Source organism: Bos taurus, chromosome 15 (assembly GCF_002263795.3).
Source record: "Bos taurus isolate L1 Dominette 01449 registration number 42190680 breed Hereford chromosome 15, ARS-UCD2.0, whole genome shotgun sequence".
Lineage (NCBI taxonomy): Eukaryota > Metazoa > Chordata > Mammalia > Artiodactyla > Bovidae > Bos > Bos taurus.
Genome location: NC_037342.1, coordinates 61,159,369 through 61,183,505, shown reverse-complemented (window position 1 = coordinate 61,183,505; position 24,137 = coordinate 61,159,369). Strand labels below are relative to the sequence as shown.

Sequence of the window (24,137 nt, the reverse complement as noted above, 5' to 3'; positions counted from 1 at the left end):
ATAGATGAGTATACCGAGATCACACGATAAACTTGAAAACCTTTGGACTATAGAATTGTGTCCTTGGCACCTCAGCTATAGGTGACCTTGGCAAGTTACTAAAATTCTTGTTTCTGTACACCATTTTCTCTAAAATTAATACCTGGCCCACCACTCGGGGTTGTTGTGAACAACAAATGCGAGAATGATTTGTTGCACAGTCGGACACGACTGAAGCGACTTAGCAGCAACAGCAGCATAGTATATGCAGTTATATGTAACGTTACCTACGTGTGTGAATGCATGCTCAAGTCGCTTCAGTCGGGTCTGACTCTTTGCAACCCTATGGACTGTAGCCCACCAGCCTCCTCTGTCCATGGGATTCTCCAGGCAGGGATAAGTGGATTGCCATGCCCTCCTCCAGGGGATCTTCCCCAGGCAGGCAAGGATTGAATCCTCATCTCCTGCACTGGCAGGGGGGTTCTTCACCACTGGTGCTGCCAGGGGAGCCCTACAGTCAGACTAAAATCCCTCTGTAAGTTGAACTACCCCCAGCAGACTGGTACCTGGCATATAACAGATGCTCAGTAAATGTGTATTAAATTCAATTCAGTTCAGTCACTGTTGAACACGACAGTCAGTCGTGTTCAACTCTTGGCGACCCCATGAACTGCAGTATACCAGACTTCCCTGTCCATTACTAATTCCTGGAGTTTGCTCAAACTCATGTCCATCAAGTCAGTGATGCCCTCCAACCATCTCATCCTCTGTCATCCCCTTCTCCTCCTGCCTTCAATCTTTCCCAGTATCTGGGTCTTTTCCAGTGAGTCAGTTCTTCGAATCAGGTGGCCAAAGTTTTGGAGCTTCAGTTTCAGCATCAGTCCTTCCAACTGATTTCCTTTAGGATGGACTGGTTGGATCTCCTTGTAGTCCAGGGGACTCTCAAGAGTCTTCTTCAGCACCACAGTTCAAAAGCATCAATTCTTCGGTGCTCAGCTTTCTTTATAGTCCAACTCTCGCATCTGTACATGACTGCTGAAAAAACCATAGCTTTGATAGATGGACCTTTGTCAGCAAAGTAATGTCTCTGCTTTTTAAAATGTTGTCTAGTGGTCATAGCTTTTCTTCCAAGGAGATTGGCCATAGCTTTTTTTCCAAGGAGCAGTAAATATGTATTAAATTACTTGAATAATTTAAAAAGACTGCTGCTCAACACACCTTTCCATCCCTACAAGTGGCAATGAGGAAGGGCGATAAAGATGGCAAGCCCTGTGCCAGCTTCCTGAGCTCAAGTCCCCTAAATCCATCAGTTTCTTCACCCTCTGGAAGAAACCACTTTGCAGTCTAAGTAGATTACGGATCCTCCAAATCTTTCCATCCATGCTCAACTTGCATTTGACTATATGGGCATTTTAGGTTTAGTCGCTAAATTGTGTCCAACACTTTGTGACCCCATGGATTGTAGCCCGCCAGGCTCCTCTGTCCATGGATTTCCCAGGCAAGAATACTGAAGGGTTGCCATTTCCTTCTCCAGGGGATCTTTTTGACCCAGGGATCGAACCCACGTCTCCTACATTGCAGGCAGATTCTTTACCAGCTGAGCCACTGAGGAAGCCTATAGTCATCTCACACTGGATAAAAAAAATCCCCCCCACAATGATAATTCAGTACAGAAAAAGTAAAGAATAACAGACAAATAGAAGGGGGGAAAAATCATTCTTGATTCTTCTGTAGCCTCTGAGATTACCATTTAGCATATTGATCTGTTTCTTTTTTCTAAGCATTTTTTTACATCCTTGGATTCATCCTGATCTGCAAGTTGGCTTTTCCACTGACCATCAGGGAAAGCACATTTTCTCATGAAGTTACAAACACCTCATGAACACTCATTCTTAGCTCAGTTCAGCTGACAAACACTTAAGTTTCTGCTCTGGGTCAGGTGCTCGGGACGCGGTGGTGAACCAGGCCAAGGAAGTCATTGAACTTCCAGTCTTCCTTGTTGTGTTTAACGAGTGGCTGCCTAGTGGGTTTTGGCCCTCTGATCATTTACTCTCTTTGGGTCTGTTTTTCAGGGTCAGGCTTTCTTACCAGTGCAGTCCTCCCCCTGGTACCCTCAAATATTAAATTATATAAAAAGAAACCAGCAAAAGCAAAATGTGTATGTGACAAAACACACTCAATACAGACATGTTCTAAACAAAACACAACAAAATACTGTTTTATCCTCTATTTGGGAGCAGAGATTTTATCAGTCCATTCCTGTCTGTTAACGTCAATTCTTAAAGAGTTCACTGTGTAACACGATCATATCCAGCTAACCCCAAAGCCCCCTTTCCTCGTTTTCTTACTCTTTTGGGAAACCTAAGCTACATAAAGACTCCCTTCCGGCTAGGTGTCTGTGACATGTCTGCAGGATAGTGGGGTGGGGGCAGGTGCTGTCTGCACAGTTGCCGAGTACCTGGCAGTCTTCCCACCTCCTGCCCTGTCCTTTTTGTCCCGTGCTTTCGAGTCAGCCAGGCGTGTGACACACACTGCCCTGCCAGGCTTGTTCTCCGGTAGGATGTGGTTCTGTTTCGTGTTTCTGGTATTAGCCCCGGAGTCTTCCTAAGGGGTGGACATGGAAGGAGACACCTCTCCCCAAAGTCCTGATTGCTCTGCCCCTGGTCCCCTCCTGTCCAGTCTGCACTTGAAATTGCTGGTTCATCCTCAGATCATTTTGGTATTCCCCCAAGTTCTTCAGAAATTAGGTTACTTAGGAAAGAAGATCAGCATTTAAAGACTTCTAGTCCAGGGCAACTTCACCTATGAAATGGTGAGCCATGGGTTTATCCTGGAAACTGTGTTCAGTTTTGTATTCCCAGCAACGACCTTGCCAGACCCTAGCTCACTATAGGCATCCAGGTCATGTCTGCTGAGTGATTAAATGCCCCAGAAGGACCATACCGATCCCATCCTCTGAGCTTTTAACCCAGTATCTGTGCACTTGCTGCAAAAAGGAACTCAGACTTTTCATCCTTGATGCCTGATGGCCAAGCTTAGTGCCTGGCACATCCTGGACTTTCAGAAACCTTAGATGAAAAAAAAAAAAAAGTGAATGCTGTATACCCATACAGTGGAATTTTTTCAGCTGTAAAAAGGAATGAATTTCTGACACATGCTTCAGCTTGGATGAATCTTGAGCATATGATGCTAAGCAAAATAAGCAAGACCCACAAGGACAAATACAGTAAGATTCCACTTACACAGGGCACCTGGAGTGGTCATATTTGTGGAGACAGAAAGTGGCTGTCGGGCTGGGGGGAGGAGAGACAGGAAGCTATTGTCAGTGGGTCACATCTGCTATCGGGGATGTGAAAAAGCTCAGGAGATGGACAGTGGTGATGGTTGTACAGCATTGTGAATGTACTTAATGCCACTGAATTAGACACTCGCAAATGGTTAGAATATTAAATTTTATGCTATATATTTTTATTTTACCATAATAAAACTTATTAGAGAAAATGAATCCTGCTTTTCTTTTTTCTACTTCTCTCTATCCACGAGCCTCCTTTTTCTTTCAAACTTGGCCGTGATGCCCCTCTTTGAGGAATTCTCCCTGCTGGGGATTAGATGTCAATTAATACAGGTCGCATTGGGGGTGCTTGGATGCAGGCCCCTCCTGGTCAGGCGCCCTGGTACCCGGTCCTCTGATTTCCTTGTCGACAAAACCAAGAGCCATGTCTGGAAGCATCAGGGCATAACCCCAAGGCCGCCTCACCTACCCACCAAGACAGAAGTCCTGCCACGGTCTTTCCTTTCCCCTGTCGGATTCTTTCCTTGATGGATGGGAACAGTCTCCGTCACAGCCCAATGGGAAGGAAACCGATTGAAAATCTTTCTCTTCCTGCTGTGAACTTGTTTTGAAGATTAAAAGCAGGTATGCTTTGGAGGGCCAGGCAGATGCTGTAACATTATTTTTAATAATTCAGGGCACACCAAGTTCAAAAACAGGTCAGAGTGTTTTTTTTTTTTTTTTTATCTTGGCTCCTAAAGCAAACTCTGCTTACATCATGTCCTTTCCATCAAGAGAGGAAAATGGTAGCAGAGGCTTACTTCTGACACTTGCTCCTCGTTATTTACAAAAAGAGGACACCGTCAGCCTGTTTGTCAAGACAGAGGTGTGTGCTGACTGGGATTACAAAACCTCTACTTGTAGCTCGTGGGCCTCAGGTGGCTACCTTGGTTGTGATTTGCTCTTGTCCTGTCTATGGCAACCGACCACGTTATTCATCCAGGCCTGCCCTTTATCAACACAGTATCTCTTTTCATCCCAAGGACCTCATAATGAAAGGCGAAGCTACCAGGCCATAGTGAAGTGATGGGATTAGACAGCTGGTGTGAGAGAAGCCGGCCCTGCCCTTTGGAGGCAGCTGAGCCCGTGGTTTGGGTAAGGCAGGCTTCCCAGGCAGCTGCCCAGGGGTGTCAGTCTCCCCTTGAAATTCAGCTTTGCGTCTCTCTTCTAGTGACGTCAGTTACCGCGTGCGTCTCTTTGCTGCACGACCTTCCATGGGCTAATGCAAGACAGCTTTTTAATTGCATGGGAGAGTAACTTCCAGGCTGCCAAGTGGAGGGACTCGGGGAGGGAGAGGGCTGGCTTCTTAAACAAACTCCAGAGCTGCGGAGAGAAAAGGAAGCAAGGAGGGGAGCGGGGCAGGTGTCTGCCTTTCATCTGGGTATTCAGGATGACACATCTGGTGCCAGGGAAACTGCTATTTCTAACTGACGGGAAGCTTTGCAGTCAAGGGAGGGCTAAGCTGTCAGGTGAGCCAGAGATCAAGAATTATCATGACAGCTTCATGGCATGTGAAAGGCGCTGTGAAGTGCGGTGTGATTTTAACCAGCGGTGGTTAAATTAGCTTCTCTCGGACCTGATGTGATGTGTAGTCAGAGGGGCTGGTGGCGGCCGGGAGTGCCCGGCGTGGAGGAGGTTGCGATTCCGAAGCTCTACCACTTAGAAAAGAAAGGGAATGTGGAAACTGGCTCCTGGTTCCTGAGTTTTGCTTCACAGAGGTGCCAGGCGGCAGTGATGGCTTTAATTAGTAGCATGTCGATTCCTCCACAGAACCTCTCTGAGCCCCCTTATTATAAATATTCCAGGGACCCAGAGCAACCCCCTTCCTTGAACTTCCCCAATTTAAAATCCTGTCAAAATGTAGCCACCTGTACTTGCCGGCTAAGCAGCCTTGACTAACCGTTTTGCCCTGTGCTCTCACATTCCACGGGATTGTCTATGCAAGACTGAGCCAGCCACCAAGCAAGGGAGTGCCTTTCTGAAAAACTTCCACTCAGACGTGAGCTGAGGAAGTGCCTTTTAATAAGTAATCAGCCAGAGGAAATCAGGCACTATCTAGCCATCTAGTAACGCTTGCCTGGGCACTGGGGACTCTTCCAGAGTCTGGTGCAGTGGGGTCTAGGGTTTGATGAGCCATAGCTTGGGAAATTCTAGAGAGAAAAAAATAACGTGAACAATCATGTCTGTACACATGTGTATATATACATCTCACACACTGTCAGTATACAGCATATATAAATTAGAAGCTGCACATTAATATTCTCTGGCAGTTCTCTGCCAAAAGTTTTACATAAATGACATCGTCTCACTTTATCTACTTAGGCAGATATTCTGTTACTTTTTGAAAGTTGAGAAAACTAAGAGTCAGAGAAGCCAGCCGGTGAACAGACCTGGGACTTGAATGTGTATTGTACCTACCGCCTTCAAAACAAGAATGGCTAACTTTTACAAAACCCCCAGGTTCTTGTAGTTTTAAGTGGCACAGCCAACCCTCCAGCTCCTAATTAAATCCGGGTGTTCCCTGAGCTTGCACTTTTCCCCTTTGCAGCTTTCATGCAGAATCCCAGCAGATCCCGCCTAGTGCTTCCAGCCCTAATCTCTGCAGGGGGGCACCCAGGCAACTGTCTTCATTAAGAATCCCAAACCTTGGTGATGCACCCTGCCCTGGTCTCATAGCCCTTGGGGAATTGTTGGCACTGCCCAGCACCAGGGCTGTAAACCTGAGTAGCCCATCTGAACTGAACAAGTACCAACTGTTCCTTTCCAAATCCTGCTTTGCTGGGGTGCACCCAGCCCCAACTGGAGTTGGTGGGGGAGTGAACGGCCATTCACCTGTCCAAACCTGGGATTTATGCTCCGGCAGCTCCCTTCCGCCCGCCCCACAGGATTGTGTATGGCAAACACACATGACCTTTGCAGCGATTTCATCTCAGCCTGCTTCCAGAGAACAAACCTGTTTTGTATTGACATTGTTCGGAACAAGTTCTGCCTCTGTGAACTCCCATAGCACCTGCCCCTGGACTCTCAGCTCAGAGAGGCCAAGTGCTTGTAATTCTGAGAACAAGGGGGAGGGTGCCTTGACAGCATCTCGAGCGTCCATCCATCTGAGTCTTCGGTCCACTGGCTTCAGGCAGCTGACCACCTCCCCTTCCTTCCAGGACTTTCTGATCCCTGTCTAGGAGGGGCGGTCGCGGGCTCGGATTGGCCCATTGGCAGTGGGGTGCTTTGTGGGGCATTTTCTTACAAGTCGGTTCCCATGTGGCATTTGTTAGTCACAGCTAATTATTAAGTCCTTGGCCAAGGCAGTAGACGTTGTTCCTGTGGATTCTCCCCTCCTCCTCCTTCCCCCTCTTGCCTCCCCATTGCTACAGAACAAAACTCATTGTGGGCCACTGGAGATTGGCTGTGCACACATTTTCCAGTGAACCCCTGATGGGCTTACTGCTGGGGTTTCATGTTTCAGGTTGAAACTCAACTGGATAAAACATTATTCATTGATGCTGACACGGTCAGTCTCCACTCTGTGCGGCTCTTTCTCCCACACTGGACTCGGTCCCTTACAGGCAGTTTAGGTAATTCATTGAGTGCAATTTGCAGCATTTACTCAGAACATAGATAGGCTGCAGAGAGTGATAGAATTTGGTGGTTTTCAGATCACAGAAAGATCATCAAATGCCAGGTTTTGCCAGTTGTGCTCAGAAGTGTAAGTCAGAAAGGAGGAGGGGGCTGAGGGAATGAGCAGGTTTGGAGCCCCTTCCCCCTCAGCAAGAACGCCCCTGCGTGTACCTGCTTTGGGGCCTCTGCATAACATTTCTGTAGCCTAAAAGCAATACTGGAGTGGGTAGCCATTCCCTTCTCCAGGGGAATCTTGCCAACCCAGGGATTGAACCCCGGTCTCCTGCATTGCGGGCAGATTCTTTTACCATCTGACCCACCAGGGAAGTCCAAAAGCAGTCCTGAACTCCTGTAATGGCATCCACCCACTCATTCTTTGCTCAGATGAAGAAACTGGCCCACTGAGGTTCTTTCTCCTATCTAAAGGTCTTGTGTCTTGGTGAATTGATTCCAGAATGCGAATGAGCACACAGATCTCCCACTTCTATATGTCCCATTTATTGTACCATGCTGGGATAATTCTAGAGCCCATCACTGGGCTGCTTTTCCCATTTATTGGTCACTGTCTTATGGAAAAGGCCTGATCTGGAGGATCCAGAGGAACAGAAAGCATCCAGCATTGTTGAAGTCACACTGAATTTTCACTAAGAGCCGCCTCCATCACGGTGCCATGGAGCCCTCTGCAGTTACGCAATGCACAGCCTCAGAGACTGTATTGATCAGCCTTGTTTATATATGTGAAAGCCAAAATGAAAACTGGGCTGCAAGATTTTAGTTCTGCATTGTGCACAGAAAGAACACAGGCTTTGAAGCCAGCAGATCTGGGTTAAAATCTTGGTTCTGCCTCTTGCCAACCCTGGGAACATGAATAAATGACTGGGCATCACTGATCATCAGGCTTTTTATCTAAAAACAGAGCTGATAATACCTAAGGATTATCAAGGATTATTTTTTCGATATCAAGGATTGTTGATACCAATATCAAGGACTGTTATAAGAAATTATTAATAAATGTAATAGTCTATATAAAGACAAACCCCTACGGAAAGCATATTTCTTTATGTTCATTTAGTTGTGTCCAACTTTCTGCAACCCCATGAACTGTAGCCCACCAGTCTTTTCTGTCCATGGGATTCTTCAGGCAAGAATACTGGAGTGGGTTGCCATGCCCTTCTTAAGGGGATCTTCCCCACCCAGGGATCGAACCTGGGTCTCCCACATTGCAGACAGATTCTTTACTGTCTAAGCCACCAGGGAAGCAAGCATATCAGGGACTTGATAAATGTTCATTTTCATATAACTTAACCTCTCTCTTGCTCTTGTGCGCATACAGGTTTGAGTCAAAAGAAAAGCCAAACATTTTCAAAGTTTACCCTTAACTTGGAACCATCTGGATTTTGTCATAGGCTTAACATTAACCAAATAAAATTTAAGGTATCTCTAGACCATGGGCCTGTCTTAATCTGTTACAGAGCCCTTGTAAAACTGAGCATTTCGTGGGGGAATATGGCTGTGGGTTTCTAAGAGAAAATTCTATCAGAAAAAACTGGAAAGAGTGTCCCATTCCTTTGACTCTGGAAGCCGCTGGGATACCCTGGGGGTTCAGGGGCTGACTGCCCTCGGACAGACTCCGGCAGTGAAATCAGAGCCCCTCATTGTACCAACGACTTGGGTGTGCTTGGGACTCTTTCAAACCCTTCTTTATTCACCATTCAGACAGGACCCATCGGCCCAGAAGCTTGTTTTCAAAATCTAGGATAACAGATGTTTTTGCTTATTTTCCTCTCTCTCATGCCAGAATGCTCACTAAGTCTTCACTGGGTTCTGAACTTGTCTTTATTTCTCTCTCTCTCTTTACTTTTAAAACAAATCTGGGAAGCAGATCATTATTGTATAATAAAGGGGAAAGATGGGCATCCCAAACTGGCAAAGCTCTGTTTTAGACTCTAATGAAAATATTGAAGATCCTGAAGACAGGCTAGTCCTAGAAGTCAAGAGAGAGCAAGGTTGGCTCATTGAGGTCTGAAAGGGTCACAGACAGTGTGGTTGTGGAAGGACTGTTGATCGAATGTACACTGTGTACCAGGTGAGTCTCAGGCCGCTTGTAATCCATGGATTTTTTTCAAGTATATTTTGTTTGTTTGTTCATTTATTTATTTGACTGTGCTGGGTCTTAGTTGCAGCAGGTGAACTCTTAGTTGCAGCAAATGGGATCTAGTTCTCTGACCAGGGATCGAACCCCGCCCCCGCATTGGGAGCACAGAGTCTTGGCCACTGGATCACCAAGGAAGTCCCTATTTAGTCCCTAGATTTTATAACTAGACAGTTTGATTAGTTTTCTGTTGCTGTTATAACAGATCATCACAAATTTAGTGGCATAAAACAACATATATTTATTTTTAATATATTTTAAATTGCAGTATAGTTGTACAATATGTTACAGGTGTACAATATAGTCACAATTTTTAAAGGTTATACTCCATTTATAGTTATTATAAAATACTGCCCATATTCCCCATATTGTCCAGTACATCCTTGTAGCTCATTTTGCACCTAACCATTTGTACCTCCTGCTCCCCTCCCTCGGTATTGCACCTCCTTCCTCTCCTCTCCCCTCTGGTAACCACTAACGTGTTCTCTATATCTGGTGAATCTGCTTTCTTTTTTTTCTGTTACATGCCCTAGTTTGTTGTATTTGTTAGATTCCACATTTAAGTGGTATCATACAGTATTTGTCTTTCTGTGCCTGACACTTCACGTGGCATAAAACCCTCCAAATCCATCCATGTTACTGCAAATGTGAAACATTTACTCTCTTTCGTGGCTGAGTAGTAGTCATTGTACATGTATACCGCATCTTCTTTATCCATTTACCTAAGCTGACACATACTTATTACCTCTCAGTCTGTTGGTCAGAAATCTGACAGTGGTCATGCTGGGCTGAATCCAGGTGTCAACAGGGCTGGACTCCTTTCTGGAGTCTCTGTGAGAGCCTTTGTTTTCTCTCCTTACCTTCTCCAGCTTCTTGACACTGCCCACATTCCTTAGTTTGTGTTCCTCTTCCTTCCTCTTCAAAGCCAGTCACAGCAAGTTGATTGTTTCTTACACTGCATCACTTTAATCTCCTTTGCCTGCCTTCTTCCCTTTTAAGGACCTTGTGCTTTCGCTGACCCACCTAGGTAATCCAGGATCATCTCTACTCCATAGTTTAAGGTTAGGTCCTGAACTCCATTGGCAGACTTTTAATCCCCCTTTGTCGTGAAAAGTAATATATTTATAGGCTCCAGGGATTAGGACATGGATATCTTGGGGTTTGGATAATGATTGCCAACCACAGATACATAGGTCATTTACAGGGCTTCTCGGATAGCCCAATCGGTAAAAAATCTACCTGCAATGCAGGAGACCTGGGTTTGATCTTGGGTCGAGAAGATCCCCTGGAGAAGGAAATGGCAATCCACTCCAGTATTCTTGCCTGGGAGATCCCATGGACAGAGGAGCCTGGAGGGCTACAGTCCACGGGATCTGGACTACAGTCCAACAAAAAGTTGGCCACGACTGAGCAATGAACACTAATGACTAAACCACCACCACCATACTAAATACAGTAACTGTATATATTAGAACTATTTTAGTTGCAAGAAACAGGAACTAACTCAAACTAATAAGAAGAAAAGGATTTTGGTGGCTTATATACTTGGAAGAAATTGTGGTTTCCCATGCCAACAAGATCATCAAGGCACTCTGCTTCTTGGCTTGGCATTCTTTGTGGTGATTTTTTTTTCAACCACAAACTATCTGCATGGTGTAAAATAGCTCCCGGGCAATACTAGGCTTCCATACTTCTCAAGTTGGGATCCCAGAAATGAAACCATGACTTGTCTTTTGTTGTTGTTGTTGTTTAGTCAGTAAGTCGTGTCTGACTTTTTGTGACCCCATGGACTGTAGCTCATCAGGCTCCTCTGTCCATGGGATTTCCAGGCAAGAATGAGTTACTGGAGAAGAAAATGGCAATCCACTTTTTACAGATGAGAAAAAAGAAACTGCCTGCCAACGTAGGAGACATTTCCTTCTTCAAGGGATCTCCCCGACCCAGGAATCGAAGCCACATCTCCTGAATTGGCCACTGGGTCCTTTACCACCGAGCCACCCAAGGAAGCCCTCTCTTTAGGCCGCTCCAACAAAATCCTGAGGATGACTTTCATAGGCAGAAACCATCCCTGTGCACTTCAGCATCTTATGGCTGGATTTCAGAACCATGCAGTTGATGTCCTGTTCTGGTTCAGAGCTCATTTGACTTCAAGCAATAAGACACTCAAACTTGAAAGAATACAGAGGCAGGCTTACTCATGGCAAGAAGTAAATTAATCCAGGTTGCATATGAGAAGGAGAATTGCATGGTGATTAAGAGTCTTGGTTTTGGAATCAGACTGCTTGGGTTTTAGTCTGGTTCATTGGCTGTGTTTACCTGACCGCTCTGTACTTCCATTTTCTCATCTGTAAAATGTGCTTAATAAGAGCACCTATCTCATGAGCTCGTTGTGAGCTTTGAATGTGTTAATACAAATAAAGGACTTAGAGTGGTACCTTGACATGGAGTGAACACTCACTAAATAATGGCTTTAATAATGATGATTGTTATTGAATAGCTATTGTTATTACAAGTAAGTTTTCTGAGGATGGCTTAGGGACTTGGTTAGGAACCAAGTCAGATATTTCCTGGTTTCTCTTTTTCTAGCTGAGGCCACACAGTCTGTTTTCTCTGAAACTTACTCTCAGCCACCTCAGGTGTGGTTCCCACCTTAAGGTGGATCTTCACCAGGCTGTCAGGTGCCATCTTTTCACCTCTGGCCTTGACCATGCACGTGTGTGTTAAGTCGCTTCAATCGTGTCCAACTCTTTGTGAGTCTGTGGACTGTAGCCCACCAGGCTCCTCTGTCCATGGAATTCTCCAGACAAGAATACTGGAGTGGATTGCCATGCCCTCCTCCAGGGGATCTTCTGGACCCAGGGATCGAACCCACAACTCTCACGTCTCCTGCATTGGCAGGCAGGTTCTTTACCACTAGCGCTACCTGGGAAGCCCCTTGACTATGCATGCCCACCCCCAAAAGAATGATGGCTAAGTGTTTCTGAGTGCAGAGTCTTGAGAGTCACTGATTAGTCTAACCCATGACTGGCTTTAAATAGTCATGCCCCCATTTTATTAGCTGTAACAAACCAGGCGCCCTTGTACACAGGGTTACCTCTCTCAGTGGGCATGGACGGGGCAGCTTAAGCTGAAGGGAAAAGTTGGGCTTAGCCAGGAAACTGACCAACTTGTCTTTGACGTGTATACCCTAGTAAATTAGAATTTTCCTGCAGCACAAAAGAGAATTGGTTTTGAAAAACAACGGTTCCATCTAGATGTTTGGGAACAGGACAGCACTGGGCACGGTTTGGTGCCGATGTGATTTAGTCTGTCGTATTTACAGAAGAAAAATGATCATTCTCCCGTTGTTATAAATGATAGAGACATTTTCAGCTCCAGTTAGAAACCCTCACTGGATGGACGAAGACACCATCATTTCGATGTAGAGCATCAATCTCAGACACTCATTCCTAGAGCAGACATCCCTGAGAGGGTGGAATGCATGCATTTGGTGTCAGGAGAATGGATTCCAGAGTGACCAAGAATGTCCCCAGAAGTCTTCCTTTCAGTGATGGGGAAAAATTCCACATTGAGTTTTTGTTCCCTGTGTCCCTTCTCACCTTTCAGAGCCCCCCGCCTCCCAACTTTTTTCAGCATTCTCAGTCCAGGATGTTCAAAACATCTCATAAGTGCACAGGTTTCTGCCTTCAGAGCGCTTGTCTATTTCTCCAAGAATTTCAGTAAGAATCTGGTGAAGCCCTTCCATAGTGATGGTGAGGAAGAAGGGAGAGTGATGAAATTTCTTAGCCCTGAGACACTATAGCAAGAGTGGATAGGCTTCAGATCTGGGTTGGGCATCTTTCGGAAGCACTGAGATTTGGGGGAAGACAAAGCATTGTTAAGATTTTGATAGAGGTCTGCTGGGAAAGTCTCCACTGGAAAGGCTCTTGTGCCCCTTTCTAGTTGAACAATTCATGGGCTCCACACTTGATTTTCAGATGCACTGGTTTTGAAGCAGTCAACAAAAAAGCATCCTGCTGCCAGGGCCAACCATCAAAAAGAGAAAAGAGAGCAATGCAAACCATAGGGGAATGAATGTGTGAGAGAGAAATCGTGTAGACCGGACATGTGGCTCTGCTGGCCTGATACCATGTACATTATCTCCCCCAAAGGACCCCGTGGTTTAATGGATGGGGCTTTAACCTGCCCAGAGGTCAATCTCTGCTGGACAAGTGGAACCTCATCCCCGAGGGCATTGACATACTCATGACACACGGACCTCCTCTAGGTAAGTGAAGCAAAGGTGTCCTTTCGTTATCTGTGATGCCTTTTTTCCCAAGCATAATGACTAATGCTTCAGGGACATAATCATTTTCCTCAAAAAAAAAAAAAAAAAGTGATGGAAAAAAGAAAAGTCAATGTCTTTAAAGAAACCCAGTATGATAATTAAACTCAGCAGTTCTGCTGGGCTTACAGGTGTTCTTGAAATTAAATTTTTTGATTTAGTCAACTCAGGAAAAAATCAAATGAGCATAGAGCACCACAGTCCTTTGAGCTTGATCATTTATTTTAAGAACTGTATTCACTTTGGAGTGAGGGGGTGGGGTGGGGAATGGAAGGAAGACACAGACCTCCCAATCACAGGGCTTTTGAATGGTAATGAAATGATGGAATCTTTCATTCAAAGGAACTCATTTTCCTTCTCCTTGTAATAGTGGAACCTAGGAGATCTTTAAAAGTTTAACACTGAGCTAATTATACAGGAAAAGAATCTTTTTACTCTCTCTTTTTTTAAGCCAAAGTGTTAAGTAAGGACTTATGGTGGCTCAGACAGAAAAAAAAAAAAAATTGCCTGTAATGTGGGAGACCTGGGCTCAATTCCTGGATCTCCTGGAGGAGGGCATAGCAACCCACTCCACTATTCTTGCCTGGAGAATCCCCATGGACAGAGGAGCCTGGTGAGCTACAGTCCATGGGGTCGCAACGAGTTGGACACGACTGAGCGACTAAGCACAGCACAGTATGTTGAACCTTACTTAAAGATGCTGGATCTTATAGATACAGTGAAGCTGCATCCAGGTTTAGATTGCCAATATGCACCATAGCTACCTTCAGTTACCCAGACTATGGGCCAGAAGATGATTATTTGACTTATATAATTATCTTCTAATGATTCGTGTGCTTGTTAGTGGTTTGGTTTAGCCACAGAATATTTTTCAAACAGGTTTTGTTGTTGTTTAGTCACTAAGTTGTGTCTGACTCTCGACCCCATGGACTATAGCCAACCAGGCTCCTCTGCCCCTGGGATTCCTCGGGCAAGAATATTGGAGTGGGTTGCCATTTCTTTCTCCAGGGGATCTTCCCAGCCCAGGAACTGAACCCACATCTCCTGCTTGGCAGGCAGATTCTTTACTGCTGAGCCACCTGGGAAGCCCCTTTTCAAACAGGACCACCACCCTGATCCTCTCATCTACTGAGTGTCTATTATGCTGGCACAGCCTTGTCACACAAAGATATTCTCAGACAATCCAGATGTTTCCTTTATAGTAGGAGAGTTTCCTTTTTAAAAAAAATTGTATTAAAAACCAGATACCATGAAATCTATCGTCTTAAATTGTTAAATGTTCAGTTCTAAGAAAGTTTTCTTGATCCTCTTGGTTTGGAGAGAGGGGAAAAACAATGCAAAAATGAATGATTTTTGTAACTTTTTCCCTGTGGTTTGGGGTTGCTGTCCATGTCACTTCCCTCCTCTGTCAACCTGAAAAATAAAAAATACCTAACACATATCCCCCAATGTGAATTTAATCTTCATGGATGTTACCCCCTCCCCACCCACACCGCTTAGTGCTGCCTTCCTGCCCCGACAAGGGAAGTGCTGTGTGTTTCACAAAGAAACAGCGGAAGGGAGGACCAGGGCACGAGCCACGGTGGCACATTTTCATAAAGAGGAGTGAAGGGAAATAAGACAAGGAGCCAGTTCTGTTGCAGACGGGGAATTTATACAGATTTGCACAAGATCAGCACTTCCCTACTTTTCAAAGCTTCAGAATCTCCATCCCTGTGGTTTTTCCCTACCCCACCCCCACCTTCTCCGTACTTTACATGGTTATACTTATCAGTAACCTTTATCAAGTCATAAGTAATTAATTTCCCTGTTTTGCAGTCATCGGAGACTAAGTCATTAAATTGTTGGCTAAGTATTCTGCTCAGCGTGATTTAAATAGAGAGAGACTATAGAGACCAAATCCTAGCCAACTCGATCCTTTCCCTGAGTAACCTAGTTAGGTCTGGACTTGATCCTCTTAAGGCTGCTTACTGTCAGGGACTTCGACATCCTCAGCATAGAAATGTTTACATGCCTGAAGTATTATTTGGAAAATAACTTCGAACAGAACAATTGATTTGTTGTTAACAAAGTCATTAGCTTTGGTACAAAAGCAAGTGGCAGTCAGTCTGAATTCTGGCCTCCAAAGAATTCATACACTCCAGAAACTCTTTTTCTTTTTTTAATTAATTTTATTGGTGTATAGTTGCTTTACAATATCGTGTTGGTTTCTTCTGTGCAACAAAGTGAATCAGCTACACATATACATCTATCTCTTTGGGGGAAGATTTCCTTCCCATTTAGGTCACCACAGAGCACTGAGTAGCATTTCCTGTGCTATACAGTAGGTTCTCATTAGTTATCTATTTTATACATAGTATCAGTACTGTATATATGTTAATCCCAACCTCCCAATTCATCCCACCCCCATCCGGGAACTCTTAAGAAAGAGGCTACCATCCCTCTCTTTGTAGTAAAGTTGGAGTAACTTAGAGAGTGGCTGTGCGTGTAGCAGAGTAAGATCCACATCAGAGAGTTCCAAAATGTTAGTGAAAGTCGCTCAGTCGTGTCTGACTCTTTGCGACCCCATGGACTATACAGTCCATGGAATTCTCCAGGCCAGAATACTGGAGTGAGTAGCCTTTCCCTCTTCCAGGGGGATCTTCCCGACCCAGGAGTTGAACCGGGGTCTCCTGCATTGGAGGCGGATTCTTTACCAACTGAGCTATTAGAGAAGCTCTATTAATAAAAAGCCAGGCAAAGTTTTCATTAGGTAAAGCTGAACATTAATCAGTGTAGTTAACTGGGAATTCTTGTGAACATTCTGGACTAGGAGGTAGGAGGTGGATATGGGAATTGGCCTTGAATCTTTTCCTGTTAAGAAAGGAACCGTGACACATGGGACTTCATTATTATGATACCAGCAAGACACTTTCTCAGGTGATTATATATGAAATGAGATGTTTTCCCTCTTCAAAAAAAAAAAAAAAACATCCATGAGGGAATATGCCAATCACTGTGGATTAAAGTTTTTCCTCTAATTAGCAAAGTTTTGAAATCTCTGATTGAATTTTTTATAGGGCCCCTTGCTTATATTCCACGCTTTTCCATATTCTCTGGCCATTCCCCAGTCAGCATGTCTTTATAGAGATGTTAAAACTTCATTTCTACTATTTTGCCAAACAAAGTGGGGTGAGCTGGCCTCTCCCTTTCTGACTGATCAGTTCTGAGTGGCAGAAATCACCTAATGGAGCAATGGTGTGTGTTCCCACTGATTATGACTTAGCCTTTTGGCCTGTCTGCTTTCCTAACACCCCATCCCACTGAGGCGATTGGATTCCATTCTGGGCCATAATCATTCAGTAGCTGACTTTTGCTATAATTGACGTCAGTTTTTATGGATTTTCTGCATTAGACATAGAACTAAGTGGCTTTTACTTAAAGGTAGTCCATCAGCCCCAGCTTACTGCATTGCCACCACAGGGTCACCATGGTTGCCCAGTTGCTAGAGAGGAGACCAGAGGAAGAGCTTGGCATTCCCAAGCGTGGGTCATCAGGAACCACCAAGGGTTAAGAGTTGATGTGTTTAAAGTGAACAAGGACTTCCCTAGCGGTCCAATGGTTAGGACTCTGTACTTCCACTGCAAAGGGGCATAGATTCAATCCCTGGTTGGGGAACTCTAAGATTCCACATGCCACACTGTGCTGCCAAAGATAAAAAATGATAATAAAAATAAAGAGAACAAGATATCTTATGGCCAGTTTATAGGAAGTCCCTCCTAGCCCTTCTTCTTTAAAGTCTACATCTTGGAAGTAGACTGCTCTAAGAGAGCTATAATTTAAAAAAGAAAGCAACTGAATTGAGAGAAAAAGAGAGAGTATGGGACTGCCGGGAATAAATGTCATTGGGCCCATGAAGAAGATTTGAAGCCCATGGCTGAATAAATCAAATCCCTCACAGGGAGGGGGAAAAAAAATGTTAATTAACGGAAGGAAAAAAATGGAAACCAAAAAAAAAAATTTTTTTTCAAGATCCTAAAGAAGACAAAGTGACGAGTGAAAAGTTCCTTAAAAGCCATTGTAAGCTTTAATGGGGAGGCTAGGATTACAGATAATGTAATAAACCTTCTGTGAGTTATGGCTTCCTGAAAGTCTAAATGAAACCTTACCTGAAGACAGAAAATTAAGAGTATTGATTGCATTTTACCCTTAGGTTTTCGAGACTGGGTTCCAAAGGAGCTTCAGAGAGTGGGCTGCGTGGAGCTTTTAAACACAGTCCAGAGGCGAGTCCGGCCCAAACTCCATGTGTTTGGTGGAATCCATGAAGGTAAGACCAGAAGAAAGGGGTTCACAACATTATGAGTCATTAGCCATGATCTCATTCCACAGCAGAGACCTTAGTTACCGGGAATAACTGGAGTGGTGGTTGCCAAACTCTACCTGTGGAATGCTTTCAATGAGATGAAATGTTATGAGAAACACTTGCATATAAAGCTGAGAAGTATTTTGTGGAGAACTGCTCTCTTGTAAGCGGAACGTGTGTGCTCAGTCACTCAGTCGTGTCCAACTCTTTGCGACTCCATAGACTGTAGCCCACCAGTCTCCTCTGTCTATCGGGGTTCTCCAGGCAATACTAGAGTGGGTTGCCATGCCCTCCTCCATAAACAGTAAGAAACCGAATCTGGTCCACCTTTTGGGAAACCCATCACTAACCCCAGATGACTTCTGGAATCTCAGGGCTCTGACGAAGAGTGGTTGATAACCACTATTGCAGACCAGCACAGATGGAATAAAGGACAGATTTTCTCTTTAAGAGCATTAGAAGAAATGGCCTGGATTTTAGACTAAATAATGTCCTTGGCCTCTTCCTACCTGTAAATATTATACAAGACTTTCTCCAAAAAATGTTAATAACTTTGTACGTGCAATGAAAGATATAGAACTGAAGTGGTGGAACCTACACATTTGTAGGTAGACTTTTCCTTACTAAAGCTCAGAAAACCATTTCAGACTTCTCAGAAATCATCCGTGCTTTTAGTTGGGGCTGAGGTTAAACAGCATAATTAAATCTCCCCTAGATGGGAACTGGTCAAGTTGCTGTTTTCTGCCTTTCAGGGTAAGCTGTGAAGTCAAGTTCACAGAATCTGAAAGCCTCGCTGGAGGCCCTAGATTTTCTCTCTCCTCCCTTTTTCAAACCAGGGGTCCCTGGGCCTTGGGACAGACCGGCCTTAGGTTTTGTGGTTGTACCATCGTCTCCTGGTTACATATGTTTGTGTGCAATGAGTGTGTGTATGTGAGCAGCCTCCATATTCACTCACTCACGGCTGTTACTCTGAGTTATTTATGAACCTGCAGGTGAGGAATTTAGGCCTGGCACTGTGAAAAACCAAAGTTTGCTTTGCAAAGTCCTCAATCCAGTGGCTTCCTGGCTAGGTGGGTAATAAACAGCATATTGAAAATCATCCTACTGGGGCCAGAGAAAATCCAGCTTGCTCCGAGTGTAGGCACGAGCTGTGTAGATGGAGAGCAAGGGTCCAGCTCCCTGAGAGCGGATATCATCCTGCCCTGACTTTGAGCCACACTCTTTGGAAAGGAGGGCACTTCTCTAAGGCCTGATACGGGCTGGGAGTAGAAGAAGGATGGAAGATCATGTCTAAATAGCATTTCTGGGGAGCAGTTATGAATTTCTGCATCCTCACCTATAAGTTTGCATTTTATCCTTTTTAAAAAAATCATTAATTAGCTTTAAAGTAGCCAGACAATTGGGGAATTCCACTGAAGTCCCCAAATAATAAACTTGCTTAAAAGGAAGGAGATCATATTCAAATAAACTTGTCTCGCTTTTATTCGTTTAAGACAGCTGAAGAGGGCAGAGAGAGGGCAAATACCAGCCTCTTGATGGAGAGAGATAACAAGACTTTATGACCCCAGAACTAAACAGTGCACATTTTAAATGCTTCTTTTCTTTTCTTAAGAGATTTTTTCCATTGACCCTCATTAAGCTCTCCACAGGCTTATTTAGAGAAATTTTAGCAAATGGAAGGGGGAAAAAAAGCCTTATCAGTTATTTGTATAAGTCCTGATAAATTTCTTTTTCACAAATGTAGTCTTGTGTGCCATAAGAACCTGATACCGACATAGAATTACAAACTTAATTACAGAGGCTGTAAGACAAAATATAAGGTATCCAGGGACATGTGCGAATCTGCAAACGTGCTAAAAATTTCAACATGTTGAAATTTATAAGAGATATGAATATACATACCAAAGGCCCAGAGAAACTTGCTTAGCTTTCTTCTCATAGGTCACAAGAGATTTATACTGCCGATGGGAAGTGTTTTTGCTTGAGCCAGTGTCCAGTGGTGTAAGAAGTCTAGGAAGCAGTGTCCTGTGGTGGTATCTCTCCAGACCACTTGGACATTTGATTATTTCTTGTTTAGTTCCTAAGTTGTGTCCGATTCTTTGCGACCCCAAGGATGCTAGACCACCATCCTCCTTTGTCCATAGGATTTTCCAGGCAAGATTACTGGAGTGGGTTGCCATTTCCTTCTCCAGGGGATATTCCTGACCCAGAAGTTGAACCCAAGTCTTCTGCATTACAGGCAGATTCTTCACTGCTGAGCTACCCAGGAAGACCCCAGATATTTGATTATAACTGATTCTTTTGAATAAAATGGAACTCAGCATCAAAGTCACACAATTCAAGTAAGAAAATGTTGACTAAAAAGATGCACAACGTGAGAGTTTTGAGTTAAGTTTTATTTGGGGCAAAATGAGAACTGCAGCCTGGGAGACAGCACCTCGGATAACTGAGAAACTGTTCCAAAGAGGTAGTAGAGGAACGTCAATATATAAGATTTTGGTGAAGGGGGCATTCAGTGCAATCAAGCATTTACTTTATAAAAGCTTTTCTGCTAGTCACGAGGAGCTAATGTCACCATGAAGGGATTTAGTACTTTTCTAGATATGAAGAGATGCAAGGGTTGGGGTTGATATAGTCAAAGCTATGGTTTTTCCAGTAATCATGTACAGATGTGAGAGATGGACCATAAAGAAGGCTGAGCACTGAAGAATCGATGCTTTGAAATTGCGCTGTTGGAGAAGACTCTTTTGAGAGTCCCTTGGACTGCAAGGAGATCCAACCAGTCCATCCTAAAGGAAATCAGTCCTGAATAGTACTGATGCTAAAGCTCCAATACTTTGGCCACCTGATGCGAAGAGCTGACTCATTAGAAAAGACCCTCATGCTGGGAAAGATTGAAGGTGGGAGGAGAAGGGGAAAACAGTGGATGAGATGGTTGGATGGCATCACCGACTCGATGGATATGAGTTTGAGCAAACTCCCAGAAATGGTGAAGGGCAGGGAAGCCTGGAGTGCTGCAGTCCCTGGTTCACAAAGAGTTGGACACGACTGAGCAACCGAACAACAGAGGATTGGGGTCATGAAATCAGTTCCTGAAAATATCTTAACTATCTAAAGACCTGTTCCACCAGTTTCCCTGGAGCACAGACTGCCTCACTCTCCATCCTGACCTGCCTTCAGGGCATGTTGAAAGTCAACAGCTACAGCAACACAGGATTCCATCTCCACAGAGGCAGATGGCAAATGCCCTTGGCAAGCACCAATTTGTAGGTGACAGTAAGATCACTTAGTGTTGGAATTTCCCTGATGGTCTAGTGGCTAGGATTCTGGCACTTCCAATGCAGGGGCCCCAGGTTTGATTCCTGGTTAGGGAACTAGATCCCACATGCCACAACCAAAGATCCTGCATGCTGCAACTAAGACCCAGCGGAGCCAAATAAATTAACTCATTTTGAAAAGATAACTTATTGTTAACTTTCATTGGGGCAGTTTAGAGCTTGTTTTATAAATAAGGAAGCTAGGAATTCATGTCTCTAAACTCCCAGTGCTATACCCTGCGTGAGTCTCACCTGTCTTGAAGCCCATTTGGGTTTGAGTGAAGGATGTGTTTGCCCCCTTGAGTTTATGTTACTCGTCTTCTTCCCTGGAACTCAATAGTTAATACAGGGCTTTGAAATGAAAATCACATTTGAAACAAGAGGGAAAAAAATGTTTTTTCTTTATTCTCACTAGTAAAGAAATCACAGCCTCTCTTCTACAAATCGAGTGTTGCAATAAATTACAAGGAATCACTTTTCTTTGAAGTAGAGGATTCCCCCTTTAAAGAAAATAAAATCGGGAGGCAGCTTCTGAAAGCTGTAACAGGGGCTCCACTGAATTTCATCTCACTGCCCACTGGCAAAGACTTTTTTGTTTTCCTTGGCTGATAGTCCTGCACGGAGTCACTATCATTTGTATATTTCACAGTAAGTGTGACACTCTCTCTCCACAGGTTACGGCATTATGACCGACGGTTACACGACGTACATCAATGCCTCAACGTGTACAGTCAGCTTTCAACCGACCAACCCTCCAATTATATTTGACCTTCCAAACCCACAGGGTTCCTGAAGCTCCAAACACCCAATTGGAATGTGAGGGAAGGTCTAAAAAAACTGCAATTTTTTCTAATTATAAACTTACATTCTCTTCCTTGTTTATTTCCAGATCCTGTGAGTTCTTTTTGTAAATTGCTGGAACACGAATGATGCTAGAGGTTATGCTTCTTCTTCCTTTTTTTTAAATGGGGCATCCATTTGGAATCAAAAGAGCGTTGTGAATTTGTAAAATGACTTCTGTTTTCTCAAAGGCCACGCCATTGTAAATTGTTAGTGTTCGCCAAAGGACAGCCAAGCTTTCTTTTGAAAAGGTGACAAAAGTCTTATTTTAATATGCTTTAAGCTGGAAAAAAAAAAAAGAAAAGAAATAAAGCAGGTAGGCAGTGTTTTAAAAACCACCCAGATTTGCACAACAGTTTAAGAGTATTGTTTGAAGTGTTTTATTTTTATGATGTTTGTTGTTGTTGTTTTTCTTGGGAATGCTTCTTTTTTGCAGACGTGGCCCAGATTTAGAGCAATCTTTGCAACAAAAGTAGGCGTGGAAAAGACTTCCCTTCACACTCTCACTATAAAGCAAGCTGTGTCAAGGGAAAAAAACAGCTCTCGTTTAGAGGATGGCTTAGCTAGTGAGATCCATATTGTGGTTATACAAGGTCTCATCGTTTGTTTGTTTCTTTTAAATTATTTTAGCTTTAAAAATATGGAAATGGAATCTGTCAAGAGCAGGTATTTCATGCAGTTAAAAAAAAAAAAAACGAGCGTGCAGACTCCTTTTCAATATGGGTTTATATATATAAATATTTTTTGTGTATTATGACTAAGTTAGGGGTTTAATATTGCCAAGGACAGTACAACTGTAAAGGGATGCTTGATCGTGGAGCATCAGAAGTCCGAAGGAGCTGACGCATGTTCTCAGAACTCAAGGTCTTAAAGAGCTTGAGTTAAATCTAGGTACACTCGCAGGCGTGTATAGATTTAAACGGATGCAATGGAAGCTAACTAAAATAAGGCTTAGTTGTCCTTTATATTTAAATGCCCTGAATTGCCTCCTTACGTCCTCCTCCCTCCCCACCCCCCATTTTGCACTGTGTGTTTTGATGCAATCTTCGCTAGCACAAAATATTGTCGCTAATAGTCCTTTCTGTTTTCCCATTGTAAATGCTGTCGAGCTTTATTCTATTTTATGTTATCTTGTTAATGACATTTAGGAAAGCAGTTGTTTCTTTAAATTTATTGTGATATTCTATATCTAGCGGCCTTTATATGCAAATAAAATTGCAAGATTTTTAAATCTGTGCTGTTTGGAGGGTTGTGCTGGTGGGAGGGTGGTAGTTTAGTCCTGGGGAAAGAGGGATTTATTCATATGCAACATTGGTACTCCCTTTCAGAGGAATTAGAATAAGTGACTTTTTTTTTTTTTTTCAGATTTTCAATAAATTTTTATTACCTTCCATTCACAGGCTGGCAGGTAGATCGATAAGGCACTCAGTGTACTCTTTCCTTCCATCATGCTGTCATCTATCTTGCTGTAGATTTCAGAGGGTGAGGATTTAGTCTTTAGCTATTGTAATGTCTATAGGAACAGAGGGACTGTGCAGAAGAGGGACTGTTGTGGACATGTGTGTGGGAATGAGAAGACAAACCAGTGGGTAACGGAGTAACCCGTGCGTGATCCCTTTTGTCCCCAGGAGCAGTCACCATCCCCCCCCCCTTACTTTTTTTAAAAAATAAGTAATGTCCACCACTAGAATCCCTGGAGGAGGAAAAGGCAACCCACTCCAGTATTCTTGCCTGGGAAACCCCATGGACAGAGGAGCCTGGCAGGCTATAGTCCATGGGGTTGCAAAGAGTCAGACATGACTTAGAGACTGGGCACGCGCACACTAGAATGTTGCAGCAGCCAGGAGGCAGCAGGGGGCCGGGTGGGGAAAACCATATTACGTCTTTTTTATTTTCTCTGGAAGAGCCATTAAAGAAAAGCAGCGTGATCTTGAATCTGCAATATATCCCGTACATCTGCATTCCAGTGCCTGTTGGATTGTAGCATTCTAACACATTCTCCTCCCTTCCTACCCACGAGGCATCCTTTGGTATAATCCACAAAAAGAATTCTTGGATTTCAGTACCAACAAATTATAGAGAATGTCCTAGGCCAGAATTCTGGCTCAGAGTCATACTGTTAATACTCATGAAGTGTCTTGGGTGGCCACCCAGAGCCAAAAGTGGTCCATGACCTTAGTAGCTGAGATGTGCTGTGGAGGTTAACCATACTTCCTTGACCTACTGCATCAGCAGAA

The 24,137-nt window shown here is 43.9% G+C and overlaps 1 protein-coding gene and 1 non-coding gene across 5 annotated transcripts in view; both read left to right on the top strand.

Annotated features, from left to right (window-relative positions):
• Positions 1-23,131, top strand: part of MPPED2 (metallophosphoesterase domain containing 2) — a 211,278-nt gene extending 188,147 nt beyond the window's left edge. For 3 of the 4 annotated variants that reach the window (XM_005216303.4, XM_010812742.4, XM_005216304.5), the window contains exons 5-7: positions 13,229-13,344; positions 17,594-17,707; positions 21,735-23,131. In XM_005216303.4, coding sequence (XP_005216360.1) covers positions 13,229-13,344; positions 17,594-17,707; positions 21,735-21,853 — 349 coding nt within the window. In that variant the 3' untranslated portion in view covers positions 21,854-23,131. 4 annotated transcript variants of the gene reach the window in all.
• TRNAG-UCC (transfer RNA glycine (anticodon UCC)) lies at positions 21,044-21,117 on the top strand. The gene has a single exon. It is a non-coding gene; the product is annotated as a tRNA-Gly (tRNA).
• Positions 23,132-24,137: the final 1,006 nt, after the last annotated feature.